The following is a 13,634-nucleotide window of genomic DNA, read 5'->3' as shown; positions in this document are numbered from 1 at the left end:
CTTACCTCCAAATTCCAAAGGTACATATTACAGCTCTTATGAATGTCCTGAAGCATGCTAGGGGAGTTATTTTGCTGCCTTAGCCCTTGGGATTAGAATTTTGTATAGTAGATACTTAATGAATGTTTGTAGGGCTTATGATTAAACTTGGTAAATAAGCTATAAAAATGAAAGAAATTCTTTGGGGAAATAAAGAGTCTTTTCTTCTGCTATTTTTTTTCTCCCTTTATTCCCCTTTCAATTAAAATGGAAATATTTCTTTTCTTTTTCGTTGTGACACTAATGAGGTTAATTTATTTCCAGCAAAGGTCAATGACCTTGCGGCAACTGCGTATAAGACACTAAAAACAAAGCTGCCTGTGACGTTGAGAAGTATGTCCTTGTACCTATGCAATAAAGATACCGAGTTCATCTTGTTTAAACCTGTGAGGGTGAGTATCAGATAACTCATTTGAATGTTGGCAGGTGACTTCAAGTATTCTTTGCCTCATTTACCATTTTCCTTTTCCTGTAGAAATTTAGAAATGTTGGGATACTGTTTTAGTGAAGTTGAAAAATCACTATGATTCATGAAAGGCTTACAAAGTCTGCCTCTGTCTTGATTATCTTTTTTTCCCACTGTCACTTTGTCTTAAGTTTTTAATGTTACTATTGAAAGTAGAAATTCGTAAATAAACCAAAAAAATCAGACCCTTACATTGCATGTGGCCCAACTCTCAAGAGAGCAGCACTTCAGGAATTATGCCCCATTTTACTGGTGAGTAGTAGAAATAAATGGCTTGCAGTGGCAACCAAGGGATTAAATGGCAGAGCAAATTTAGGGCTCATAACTTCCAGCTCTGTGTTAAGCTCTTGTCCTTACCCAAGGCATTGGTTGATTTTAAAGTATGTTTTATGTGTCTAGGAACTTTATTATCTTTTGTGTAAGAAATTGCTGCAGAAGACTCTTAAAATTATTCTCTGGGGGGCAAGGCTTGCTAGAGTTTAGTCTTCCTGGGAAGCATTATCTAAGTCTTCATCAGGTTATGCCAGCATTGAAATATTAAGAACAAATTATGCATCTTTGGTAATATCATGAAAGATACATTGCTTCCACTCGCTTTGGCAAATATCATTACGATTTAACATTCATGGTGCTTCATGTTTAAGACAACTCATTTGATAAGATCTCCTTTCCTCCTTTCTAAGAATAATATTCAGCAAGTCTTCCAGAAGTTCCATGCTCTGTTAAAGGAAGAATTCAGCCCTGAAGACATCCAGATCATTGCCTGTCCATCTATGGAACAGGTAATCAGTAGACAGAAGATCCTTATTACTTTTATGCCCTCTTGGTTATTTCACTTGAGTAGATAATGTCTTTGAGCAAACATATTTTTAGTATTAATTAAAAAAATAGTAACTTCTTTTATTCTGATGAGTAAGAATTTAGACTTTGAATTTTCTCTCAAACTTTTGGGGAATGGTTTTAGAATTTTCAGTTAATTTCAGGATTAAAATTCCATTTAATCCTTTCTGATATGAATATTGCTGTGTTTAAGAGAATGACCTGTTTGTAAAAGACTCAAATAGTGGCATTTAGCTTGCCGAAAATTTTGTTTGAAATATGCATAATAAGAGAAATACAATTTCTTTTTTTTTTTAATTTTTGATATTTCTGTAGGTTATTGAGGTACAGGTGATATTTCGTTGCACGAGTAAGTCCTTTAGTGGTGATTTGTGAGATTTTGGTGCACCCATCACCGAGCAGTACACACTGCACCCTATTTGTAGTTTTTTAAATAACTTCCAGATTAAAAAAATGGAAGTTATTGAGTACCCAGTATGTATTAGGAGTAGCTTGGCACTGTGGGGGATATTTTATTTATGGTCTTAAGTTTAGGATAATTTAGAAATTTAGTTTATAGTAAGGACTAAGGGAATTTGGGGAGACTGTTCAGGCTGGCAAGAGCCTGACTAGGGTGGGTAGAAAACTAGGGAGAGAGGACTAGGCAATGGTGAGTGTAGATATATCTTGTGTTTTTTTGTTTTTGTTTTTGTTTTTTAAATGGAGTCTCACTTTGTTGCCCAGGCTGGAGTTCAGTGGTGTGATCTCGGCTCACTGCAACCTCTGCCTCCTAGGTTCATGCAATTCTCGTGCCTCAGCCTCCTAAATAGCTGGGACTGCAGGTGCCTGCCACCATGCCCAGCTAATTTTTGTGTTTGGTAGACAGAGGGTTTCACCATGTTGGCCAGGCTGTTCTTGAATTCCTGGCCTCAAGTGATCTGTCTGCGTCAGCTTCCTAAAGTGCTGGGATTACAGGCATGAGTCACCACACCCGGCCAGAATCTTTTGAGGAGTGTTACTGTAGTGGACAGGAGAAAGATGGGGTGGTAGCTAGAGGGAGAAATGGGGTCATTTTAAAATTGAGATGTAGTTCATATACCATACAATTCATCTTTTTTTAAAGCGCAGAGTTCAGTGGTTTTTAGTATATTCACAAAGTTTTGCAGTCATCACCACTATCTAATTCTAGAACATTTTCATTACTCCCCAAAGAAACCCCTTACCCATTAGCAGATCCTGCATTTCCTGCTCTTCTATGGATCTACTTTTTGTCTCTGTGGATTTGCCTATTCTGGATATTTCATTAAATGGAATCATACAATACATGGCCTCATATCGCTGCTTCTTTCATTCACCTAGCGTGTTTTCAAGGCTCATCTGTGTTGTGTGTATCAGAGAGAGCTTCCTTTTTAGGCTGTGGATACTCCTTTACGTGGATAGGTGGGTCACATTTTAAAAAGATATTTGTATCGTTCTAGATATTTGTACAGTCAAAATACTTCTTAATAATTTATTTGAAGTAATTACTTTCTATGTGATTGTACCACTAACTCGATATATAATTGAGTTTCTTTTCAATATTTAGAGATTTTTTTTTCTATTTTGATTTAATTTTGTTTCTTAGTGATATAAAATAGTTGCATGGTTTCCAAGTCAGAATTACAGAACAAGGTACATTTGGAGAAGTCTTGTTCCTTTTCCAATCCCCTCCAGCCTTTCCCTTCCCTCCCCTATAGATAACTCTTTTTATTAGTTACTGGGTTATCCTTCCATTGGTTTTTTTTTTTTTTTTTTTTGAGATGGAGTCTCGCTCTGTCGCCCAGGCTGGAGTGCAGTGGCGCGATCTCGGCTCACTGCAGCCTCTGCCTCCTGGGTTCACGCCATTCTCCTGCCTCAGCCTCCTGAGTAACTGGGACTACAGGCGCCCGCCACCACACCCAGCTAAGTTTTTGTATTTTTAGTAGAGACGGGGTTTCCCGTGTTAGCCAGGATGGTCTCCATCTTCTGACCTTGTGATCCACCTGCCCCGGCCTCCCAAAGTGCTGGGATTACAGGCGTGAGCCACCACACCCAGCCAAATTTTTCTGCAGGGTAATTCTTGTTTTTTTAAAAAGATAGGAGAAAAATGTGTGTTTTTATGTTCATGGGGAAGATCTACAAGGAGAGGAAAATATCTTGAGAATGTGGGGTGGAATTTCAAGAACAGGCAGGGCGGGGCCTTTGTGAGGCACATGGGGGTTCAGTCCTGGTGACAGGAGGAGGCTGAGTGTGTGGGCGTGGATGGGGGATGTGAATGCTGCGGGGACTCAGGGATGTGCTCTTCTGAGTGCTTCACGTTTCTGAGTGAAATAAGAAGCAAGGTCATCACCGAGAATGAGGAGAGAGGCTCGGCTGAGTTTAGTGGATATAAATCCAAGAGAGACCATTCAACCTAGTTGTCTATGTTTTTTTCTCCAGTTATAGTCCCTTGCATGAATGTAGATGTGGAATACTTGGATCATAAGATCCATTTTTATGGCAGAAGATGTTATTTTTGTAAGTTTAGTTTGTTACAATTTCAAATTTACAGAAAAAGCGCAAGAGTAGTGTAAGGAGTGCTCATATATCCTTTACCCCATTTTCATTTTGCCCCATTTGCTTCATTTTTCTCACTTTTTCCTTTCCCTGTCCCTCAAGCCCTGCTTTTAAATCATTGGAGAGGAAGTTGGGAGACACAGTGCTCCTTTACTCCTAAATACTTCAGAGCGTGTTTCCTGAGAACAAGCAAATTCTTGCACTACTCCTGTAGTTACCGAAACAGGAAACTTAACATTGATACTAGTGTCTGATTCACAGTTCATATGCGCATGTCATCAGAGTCGCCGTGCCGTTCTTCCTGATCTTCTTGCTGACGTGTCCCCAGTCCAGGTCCAGTCCCAGGTCACGCACTGCTGTCAGGTGTCACATCTGTTTAGCCTCTTTTAACCTGGAGCAGTTTGACGGCCTTTCTTGACCTTGACAGGCCAGTTATTCTGTAGACTCTCTCTCCATTTGGTGTTGTCTCTTTCATCATGATTAGATTCAGGCTTTGTACTTCGGTAGGGAAAGCACAGAGGTGATTCTGTATCCCTCTTCCGACAGCACTTATTTATAAACGACATCGGGGTGATGGGCTGCATCAGCAAAGCAGCTGTACTGATAGAACGTTCACAGCCAGGTCCATTTACCCGCAAGGCTCCAAGGCCTGGGTGTTAGACACCTGAGGTGCAGGCAGCCGTTTCCCTCCTATCACTGCTGTGTCCGGCTCTTGTGTCCCAGTCCTCCGTCACAGAGTGGGCAGGTTGCTCCTGTAGTTGGTCAGAATTGGCATGTGAGTGGCAATTCACTTGTCATGTCTTTCCTTGTGCATTTTAAAAAGTCACTTAAAGGACATCTTACACACAACTCTTCCCACAACACTGCGTAGAACAAGGCACAGTGGATTATGGAGATACGTTTCTGTCCTTGTCAGTGTTTGTATATCATTTTTGCCATTAATCTCATTGGATTTTAAGTGATTTGATGGCCTAGATTTGGTAATGAAGTGTGACCCCTGACAGGGCCTCCCAATGCCAGTGCCCAGTGGCTGCCTCAGAAATAGACGGACATTGTGGGCCACTTTCTACTTTACAGCCATGTTTACTGGTCTCATAAAATTCTTGGTCTTTTTCTCTCATTCTGTTTTTGAGGCTCTAAACAACTTCTTTTTTTTTTTTCCCCCATTCTAATTGCTTTATTTTAGTTTTCAACTTTTATTTTAGATTCAAGGGGTACATATGCAGGTTTTGTTACCTGGCTGTATTGCATGGTGCTGAGGTTTTTCAACCCTTGTGGTTCCTGTCCCTCCTTGACTTTTCTCGAGGACAGTATTCCATAGGAGAACTAACATAGCTCTTAATTTTGCTTTTCAGCTGAGCCTTCTGCTGTCAGTTTCTAAATAAGCAGGCCAGCCGGGTTGTGCACCTAAATGGTCTGTCTGGGAGGAGCAGGCTGAGAAGTCTTGCGGTCTGCAGGACACCGAGGAATCGTATGTGGGAATGTCCCCAAGAACCACACGAGCGTGCTGCTCAGTGCTGACTGCAGAATGAAATAGAAGCAAAGTGTTACGGGATCGGTGTTTTCTTTTCTGAAACATCAAAATGCCAAAGATTAATGTGTGATTGGTGATAACTGCCTCATTTAAATGGTCACAAGAAATGCGAAGAGAGAGCTAGGGCAGACACTCAGTGAGATGGTTCTTTGTTAAAGATGTGCAATAAGCATAGATTACAATAAGTAGTGCAAAGAACTTGACAGAAATACAGCGAATTAGAAGGCCTGTAAGAGTAAGGTTTGCTAAAACGTGAAACACTGTAACAATTTTAACCACTGAGCATTCCACAGTGAAATGTTATTTTCATACTCCTATTTAATGTAATGTGTTTCTCCTGTCATTTTGAAGTTTAGTTTGGAGTAGATTGGTTGCTTCTGAGGACATATTCTGCCTTCCTGGGAATTCGGTGTATCACCCTTTTCTCTGTTTGATGTGAGGTAGTTTAAAGATACGAGGACTTTGTGTGAAGCTCCAGCATCTGTGCCCCTTGAATTGCTTAGGTGCAGACAGTTCTAAAGCAAGGAGCCGCAGCCTTCTCATCATAGATGCGTGCGGTGTCTTTAATGAGTATCTTCATGGTATGATAGTGCGTGTTTGTGAGTGCAAAGTACCAATTAAAGTGTCTTAAATTTGGCGCATAAAGGAGAGAAGGAAACCTGATGAGTAGTGTTCCTCCTGAATGAAGGTTCAGGTCACCAGCCTTCTGCACAGTGCCTTTGGTTTTAGCAGTTCTTTGAAAAGCAAACACTTTCATGTCCTGTGTATTCATTCAGCTGGCTGTGCTGTGCTGTGCTGTGCTGTGGACCAGCCTTGTGGATCTTCAGGCTGGCTACATCTGAATACATTTTACTAGCAAACCTAAGGATGACAAACACTATCCACATCTGAAAACTACCACACCATATCAGGGATCATCAATTATGCATATCTATGTATTTTCCATCAAATTCCTATTTCCTTATTGGATTGGTTTTGCCACCGATGTTAAGGCAGCCAGCTTCTTAGTTCAAAAAGAATTCTGAGTTATTCAAACACTAGTCTAGAGGTGGACACTGTCAGGGGTTCTGGAATGGGACCAGGGGACCTTTTGGTGCAGTAGGTGCCTGTAACTCATTAAACGTACTGAGGCAGCACTTCTGCAGGGTGCAGATGGGTTACCTACCCTGATTGTTGTCATTTGTAACAGGTCACTTCCTTTTCACTCAGTTTAAATTGGTGATGGACGTTGCTTGATCGAGCTTATTACTCTCTATTTTGAGAAGGTAGAAGGTAAGAGGGCCTATATTCATTCTTTGCCATGAAATGAATGAATTAGGAAGATTGTATTTACTTATACTTAAGTGTTTTTTAAATACATGTTTAATGAAATAAACTGTAAAATATCCAGTTTTGTGTATTATATGTACATTTGATTTTTAATAGCCTTTCCAAAGAAATGAGGGCATGATTATTGTACAGTAAGTACTGTGACTGATTTAATTTGATGTACAGAATGGAGTGTGTTCTTATAAAAATATTTAATGACATTGGTTCTTGTGTTTTGATCTTTTATTTCTGAAACACTCAAACACCTTACAAAGTGCTGAGTAGGTAATAGTGACCCAACTTGTTTGCTTAATGATTATTTGTTTAAATCTGTACAGTTTCAAGTGTTCACTTATACAAAGAGTGTATATACTTTCAAATAATTTAAAATGCTTTATATTATTTGGCTAGAAATTGCTGTTTTTAATAAATGTGAATTTTTTAAAAATAAAGATTTTTGCTTCCTACCTTGTCCTCATGTGTCTGATATGTGTATGGATTCCTTGAGGAAAATTTCTTTAATATAAAATTTTAATTGAGATAACTTGTATCAGACTCACATGCAGTTTTAAGAAATAATACAGATAGGTCCCATGTACCTTTGCCCAGCTTCCCCCAATGGTAACATCTTGCAAAACTATAGCACAATATCACAACCAGGCTATTGACATTAATATACTCTATCATTCTTACTCAGATTTTGCCAGTTTTGTGCTGTATAAATTCCTTTGGCAAGGAAATTATTGTGGCAAAACATTTTTGAAGCATCTTAATGCTTCATTAGTTAGAAGACATTTTAACTTTTTCTTTGTGAAACTGACAATTTCATGAGTACTGTCAGCATAGTACTGACATACATAGTTGTATTGAAATTTAGTAGTAGTGTATTCTTCCATCTATTTTCCAAAAATATTTGTATTTTTTCCCCTGGTTTAACAACACCATATCTTTAAATTTTCTTCTGCTGTTATAAGTAAGACAACTTATAACTGCCAACCACAGTTGAATGTTTGGCATATAGCTTCCAGATTTTTTTCTATCTATATTCTAAAATAACTTTTCTTACAAGATTGGGCACTTTTATACATGCTGAAGGAAATCAAGTGGGTTTTAACAGTGTATACAAACACACCCATACGTATTCTTTTGCTGAACTATTTGAAAGGAAGTTGCAGTCATTGTGACACTTTACCGTTAAATTATACCCCTAAATAATTCAGCATCTGTTTCCAAAGAATAGGGACATTCTCCGACATAACCCAATGCCATTATCACACCTAAAAAAGAAATTCAGTAGTATCTAATATGAAGTCCATATTTCAGCTTCCCTAATTGTTCCCCTAAAATGTTTCATAGCTTTTCTTTATCCTGGGTTCAAAGTTTTACTTGGTTGTCATGTCTCTTTAGTTCCTTTTAGCTTAGACCACTACTCTTAGAGTTTTCATATGCTTATTTTCTTGACATTGACTTTTTTTTTTTTTAAGGAAGAGTCTAAGGCCAGCTATCTTATAGAATGAATCACAGTCCGGATGGTCGTGTTTCCCATTAGTAAATTCAGAAACCCTAACATTGCAGGATATACCTTCTCACATACACGGAGCACTTGCCAAGATAGATGTGCTAGTCTATAAGAAAACAAAACTAAAAATCTGAGTATGACCTGCAGCAGTGGCAATCCCTGCCCCTGCCCCTAGCCCCGGATATATGGCAGTATCTGAAGACGTTTTGGTTGTGACTGGTGTGTGTGTGTTAGGGGTGGGGTATTACTGGCTTCTAGTGCATAGAGACCAGGGATGCTGCTGAACATCTTGCAATGCACTGGATAGTCCCGACCACAAAGAATCAACTGGATCTAAATGTCAGTGAAGCAGAGGTGGTGAAATCCTGCTATATAGAATAGCGAGTCCCAGTCCCCAGCACTTGCTGTTCCCCTCACCTGCGTTAGTTGTCTTTGTACCTGACGCATGATGTATTTTGCTTGTTTGTTTTTTGTCTTCCCTACCAACCCAGATCACAAACTCCTTGGGAAAGGAATTTTGTTCATATGCAGCTCCTAGAACAGTGTCTGCAGAAGATGCTCAATAAGTGTTGCGTGACTTTGTTGTCCAAGTCATCTAGCCTTCCCCACATCATCCCGTTAACCACCAAATCCTGTGCATTTTCTATCCCAGACAGCTCTTTAATTTTTTCCCTCTGTTTTTCCAATACCATTGCCCTGGGTCAAGGCCCTCATTTTCAATTCCTCCTTGGAATATTGAAATATCTTTATTGCAAGAGCCCAGTCTTATTAACAGCTCCGTGCCCCCTTACTCCTGGAATATAAAGCTCTGAACTCCTGAGGGCACAGTGGATCTCAGGGGAGCCCCTGCCCGTGCTCCAGCCTCATCTCCTTACTGCTCCTCCTCTGTATCTATTGTGGTCCTTGAGAACAAGCAATGGAAGATAATCACTGTCTAATTTGAGCAGTAAAGGACTTTACTGGGAGGATATGGGGGGACAGACTGGAGGCTGGAGAACCAGAGGAATAAGAACAGGAAGCACCATGTGGCCCCCTTTTTTTTGTCCGAAGCAGGAAGCGTTGGTTCAGACTGTCTCCACTGCTGTGGCCGAGCCTGGACTTGGAGTCACTGCAATTGCTTTCATCTTGGCCAGGCTAACTCCACGTGGGGCATGTGTGTGTGTCTGTGCACGTGTATCTGGTTTTCCATGCTTTGAGTGCTGGAATAGAGCAGGAGGATTTCAATGTATTGCCTCTCAGCTACAAATCCACCCTTGTTGTCCTACCTTGAGATTCTGGAGCTGGACCCTGCAAACGTTTTTCCTTTACCAGCTGGTGCAGTGCTAGGCTTTGTAGGGTGCTGGAGGTATGCTGTGAGGCCTAAGGGAAGGGATCCCTTTCTGTTTCTCGTGTGTATGTTTTTCCTTCCTCATTGTGGCTGTTAGCAGAGTGGCATTCACTCTTCAGTGAGTTTTCTTGGCCTCCTAGCAGGAAGCTTCTTGTGAACCAGCTTCTGCGCCCTGGCAGCCACTTCCTATGCACTAGCACCTTTCTGAGAGAGGGACAGAGAGAAGGGAGAGAGCTGCACTCTGCACTTGCTAGTCTTTAATTGTTTGAATTAAATTTAAATTGAGTTTTACAATTCTTTTCTACCCTTTTTAGAATTAACTTCTTAATAGTTGACATTTCACTGTCCCTGTATGAATCGTTGGTGTGGTTTCTGACAGGACCCTGACTGATGCAACTTTTTTTAGTTTCTGTGGTTGGAGGCAGGATTTCTGCCTCTTGTTACTAAAAGCTCACAAGGGCAATTCCTTCCCATAAAGGAGGACGGGGTTGGACACCCAAAAGAGGAGACCTGCCTATCACATCTGCATGTGCCATAACCTTGTGTCTGTCCTTGATGGCGGCTTCTCTGTGTCTCTGCACGTGCCGTTGCCTCTCCCAGGGGCTCCCAGCAGGCACCGGACCCCCAAATCCTCTTCATTCTGCAGCCCAGCTCCAAAACAGCTTCTCGTGGCCCCTCCCCTCGCCCCTGAGCCTCCGTCCTTTGCTTCCACGGCGCTTCTGCCGTAAAACAACATCCTTGCCTTGCTGTGCTTGCTTCTCTGATCCCCGAGTGCAGACAGCCTGTTCCCCCTTGTCTCCTGAGCACATGGTGGGTGCTCAGTGTGTATTTGTTTTGTTTTGCTTTTATTTATTATTTTAAATAGAGACAAGGTCGTACCATGTTGCCTAGGCTGGTTTCGAACTCCTGAGCTCAAGCAATCCCTCGGCCTTGGCCTCCCAAAGTGCTGGGATTACAAATGTGAACCACCACATCCAGCCAGTGTATGTTTGTTGTATGGCCTAATCGAGTGCACTGGAAGAGGCTTCATTTCCCTTGGAGCATTCACTGATTAATTACCCATCAGAAAATTCTTACGTGTAACCTACTGGGTTAGTATTGTTGATGAACAGCCTAACTTAGTTCATTTTCATTTTTAGGAGAAGACCCTTTTTCTACCAAGTCATTGAAGACAACATGATATTGTGTCAGAGAGAATTTGTTCCCTCAGCAGTGTGGGGTCCTGGTCAAGGGTGTGGGGCAGAGAGGGGGTTACAGGTTGAATTGTGAGCAGACACCTTAACCCCTGGTGTCTCAGAATGTGACATTGTTTGGAAACAGGGTCGTTGCCAATGTCATTAGTTAAGATGACATACTGGAGTAGAGTGGGCCCCTAATCCATTTGACACAGACATGCATACCAGGAGAACACCATGTGAAGGCAACCACCAAGCAGAATATCAGCAGCTGGACAGGGCTGGCACAGATCTTTTCCCAGCACCCTCAGAGGGAGCGCAGCCCGCCGACACCTTGATCGTGGACTTCTAGATTCCAGAACTTGAGACAGGAAGTTTTGTTGGTGAAGCCACTCAGTGTGTGTGGTATTTTGTTATAACAGCCTCAGCAAACTAATAGGCTGGGACCTGGATTTTCCAGTTCCTGGCCAGCTGGCTACTTTCATTACTTCCTGCACAATCTATGAGGTGCTGTTACTCACTTTTCCTTATGAAAATAGCCTGAGTGGCCGGGCGTGGTGGCTCAAGCCTGTAATCCCAGCACTTTGGGAGGGTGAGACAGGTGGATCACAAGGTCAGGAGTTGCAGACTAGCCTGCCCAAGATGGTGAAACCCCATCTCTACTGAAAATACAAAAATTAGCCGGGTGCGGTGGCGGGCACCTGTAATCCCAGCTACTCAGGAGGCTGAGGCAGGAGAATCACTTGAACCCAGGAGGTAGAGGTTGCAGTTAGCCAAGATCGCGTCACTGCACACTCTAGCCTGTGTGACAGAGCAAGACTCTGTCTCAAAAACGAAAAAAAAAAAAAAAAAAAATAGCCTGAGTACTCATTCTGTCCAGTTTTTGTTAATAGCCTGCACAGGGCAGCAGTTACAACAGAAGATGGAAATCCTATTTCTGTGTGAAATCCCCTGGTTTTTAAATGTTGGCAACAGACTATTTTAAAACAGGTGCTGACCAAAGAAAACGCCCCTGTGAGGCCACCTGTTTACAACCTCTGCATTCGTGGAATCATGTTGTGAGAAGTTGTGTGAAGTGAGGAGGATCAGGGAGAGGAATTGACCAATAGATAACAAGATAATAACAAGCCACTGATGATAATAGTGCTTAGACTCATAATACGAAGCACTGTTCTGAGTGCCTTATCTATGTTATCTTGTTTAATCCTTATTATAATCCTTATTATACCCTGTGAGGTGTGTTCTGTGATTGTCCTCATAATACAGAGGAGGAAACTGAGTCACAGAGGGCTCATTTCCTTGCCCAAGGCCACACAGCTAAGTGTTCGTACCAAGACCCAAACCCAGGGCTGATTCCAGGGCACATGCACCTCCTTCCAGTTCCGTGTGGAGAGGGCATGGGGCTATGGGTGGGGAAGCCTCGGGGCTGGGGCTAAGAGACAGTAGCAGGCTAGGGATGACTTGTGTGTTGCTGAGATCCACTTGGGAGCTTCTATCTTTGATGTGTGGTAAGGACGGGGGTTTCAGTGCACCCTGAGCATAGGTGTGGAACTAACCAGGCACTCGAACTTTGTGCCTATATAAAGGGATGCTATCACAGTAGTCGTTTATGGCTCATTACCTTGCACCAAAGGAACTATTGTGTGTTAGCCAATGACAACATTCACCAGCAAGGTGTGATTGTCAGGCCAAGGAAGTGACATGTAGTGCCATGCCTGGGACAGCCTGACTGTCCTAGTCCCAGCTCAGCTGCACAGGTGACGGTTTGGGGGTGAGGACAAAGTATTAAGTGGAGGTTGGTGGCAGACAGTGGGAGAGCCTCAGGGAGAAGGGCCATGAAGGCAGCACTTGGGTGTCACTGTTCACAGTAGAGAATGGCTAATTACAAGAGGAAGGGTCCCTCCCCTCTCCTCCCAATCCCTCTCCTCCCAATCCCTCTCCTCCCAATCCCTCTCCTCCCAATCCCTCTCCTTCCCTCTTCTCCCCTCTCCTCCCAATCCCTCTCCTCCCAATCCCTCTCCTCCCAATCCCTCTCCTTCCCTCTTCTCTCTTTTCAGACAGGGTCTCACTCTGTAGCCTAGGCCAGAGTGCAGTGGTGTGAACACAGCTCTCCGCAGCTTTGACCTCCTGGGCTCAGGTGATCCTCCCACCTCAGCCTCCCAGGTAGCTGGGACTACAGGTGCACACCACCATGCTAATTTTTTGTAGAGATGGAATTTCGCTATGTGGGCCAGTCTGGTCTCCAACTCCTGACCTCAAGTAATCTGCCTGCCTCAGCCTCCCAAAGTGCTGGGATTCTGGGTATGAGCTACTGTACTTGGCCTGGGTTTTTTTTTTTTTTTTTTTTTTTTTTTGTGAGACAGGGTCTCACTCTGTCACCCAGGCTGGAATGCAGTGGTGCAATCTTGGCTCACTGCAACCTCCCTGCCGCTTAGGCTCAAGCCATTCTCATGCCTCAGCTTCCCAAGTAGCTGGGATTACAGGCGTGCACCACTACACCCAGCTAATTTTTGTATTTTCAGTAGAGGTGGGGTTTTGTCATGTTGCCCAGATTGGTCTCTAAGTCCTGGCCTCAAGTGATCTTCCCACCTTGCCCCCCCAGATTGCTGGGATTATAGGCGTGAGCCACTGCGCCTGGCCAGGTCTGGGGTTTTCTATACTGTCTTGGTTGAGGCTGGAGCTCAGGTCATTCTGGGAAGTTTGCAGGTGTCCTGAGATTGTATAAAATCATCCCCTGGGGGGCTGCCCAGCTCAAGTTGCCTATTTCAGAAACAGCTGCCCCTACTCATGCTCTGGGATCAGCTGGGAGCCATTTACAAGATGTAATCCCACCTGCTCTTACTGCACTGGATTGGACCAAGGGTGATCTCCTG

The 13,634-nt window shown here is 42.8% G+C and overlaps 1 protein-coding gene across 2 annotated transcripts in view; it reads left to right on the top strand.

Annotated features, from left to right (window-relative positions):
• COG3 (component of oligomeric golgi complex 3) overlaps positions 1-7,212 on the top strand; it is a 71,748-nt gene extending 64,536 nt beyond the window's left edge. For both annotated transcript variants that reach the window (XM_030922173.1, XM_010368049.2), the window contains exons 21-23: positions 304-431; positions 1,189-1,287; positions 5,254-7,212. In XM_030922173.1, the coding sequence (XP_030778033.1) occupies positions 304-431; positions 1,189-1,287; positions 5,254-5,283 (257 nt within the window). In that variant the 3' untranslated portion in view covers positions 5,284-7,212. The remainder of the gene's footprint in view (positions 1-303; positions 432-1,188; positions 1,288-5,253) is intronic.
• The last annotated feature ends 6,422 nt before the right edge of the window (positions 7,213-13,634 follow it).

This window comes from Rhinopithecus roxellana, chromosome 18 (genome assembly GCF_007565055.1).
Source record: "Rhinopithecus roxellana isolate Shanxi Qingling chromosome 18, ASM756505v1, whole genome shotgun sequence".
Classification (NCBI taxonomy): Eukaryota; Metazoa; Chordata; class Mammalia; order Primates; family Cercopithecidae; genus Rhinopithecus; species Rhinopithecus roxellana.
The sequence above is the reverse complement of the archived record's forward strand: the minus strand, read 5'-3'. Positions and strand labels throughout refer to the sequence as shown.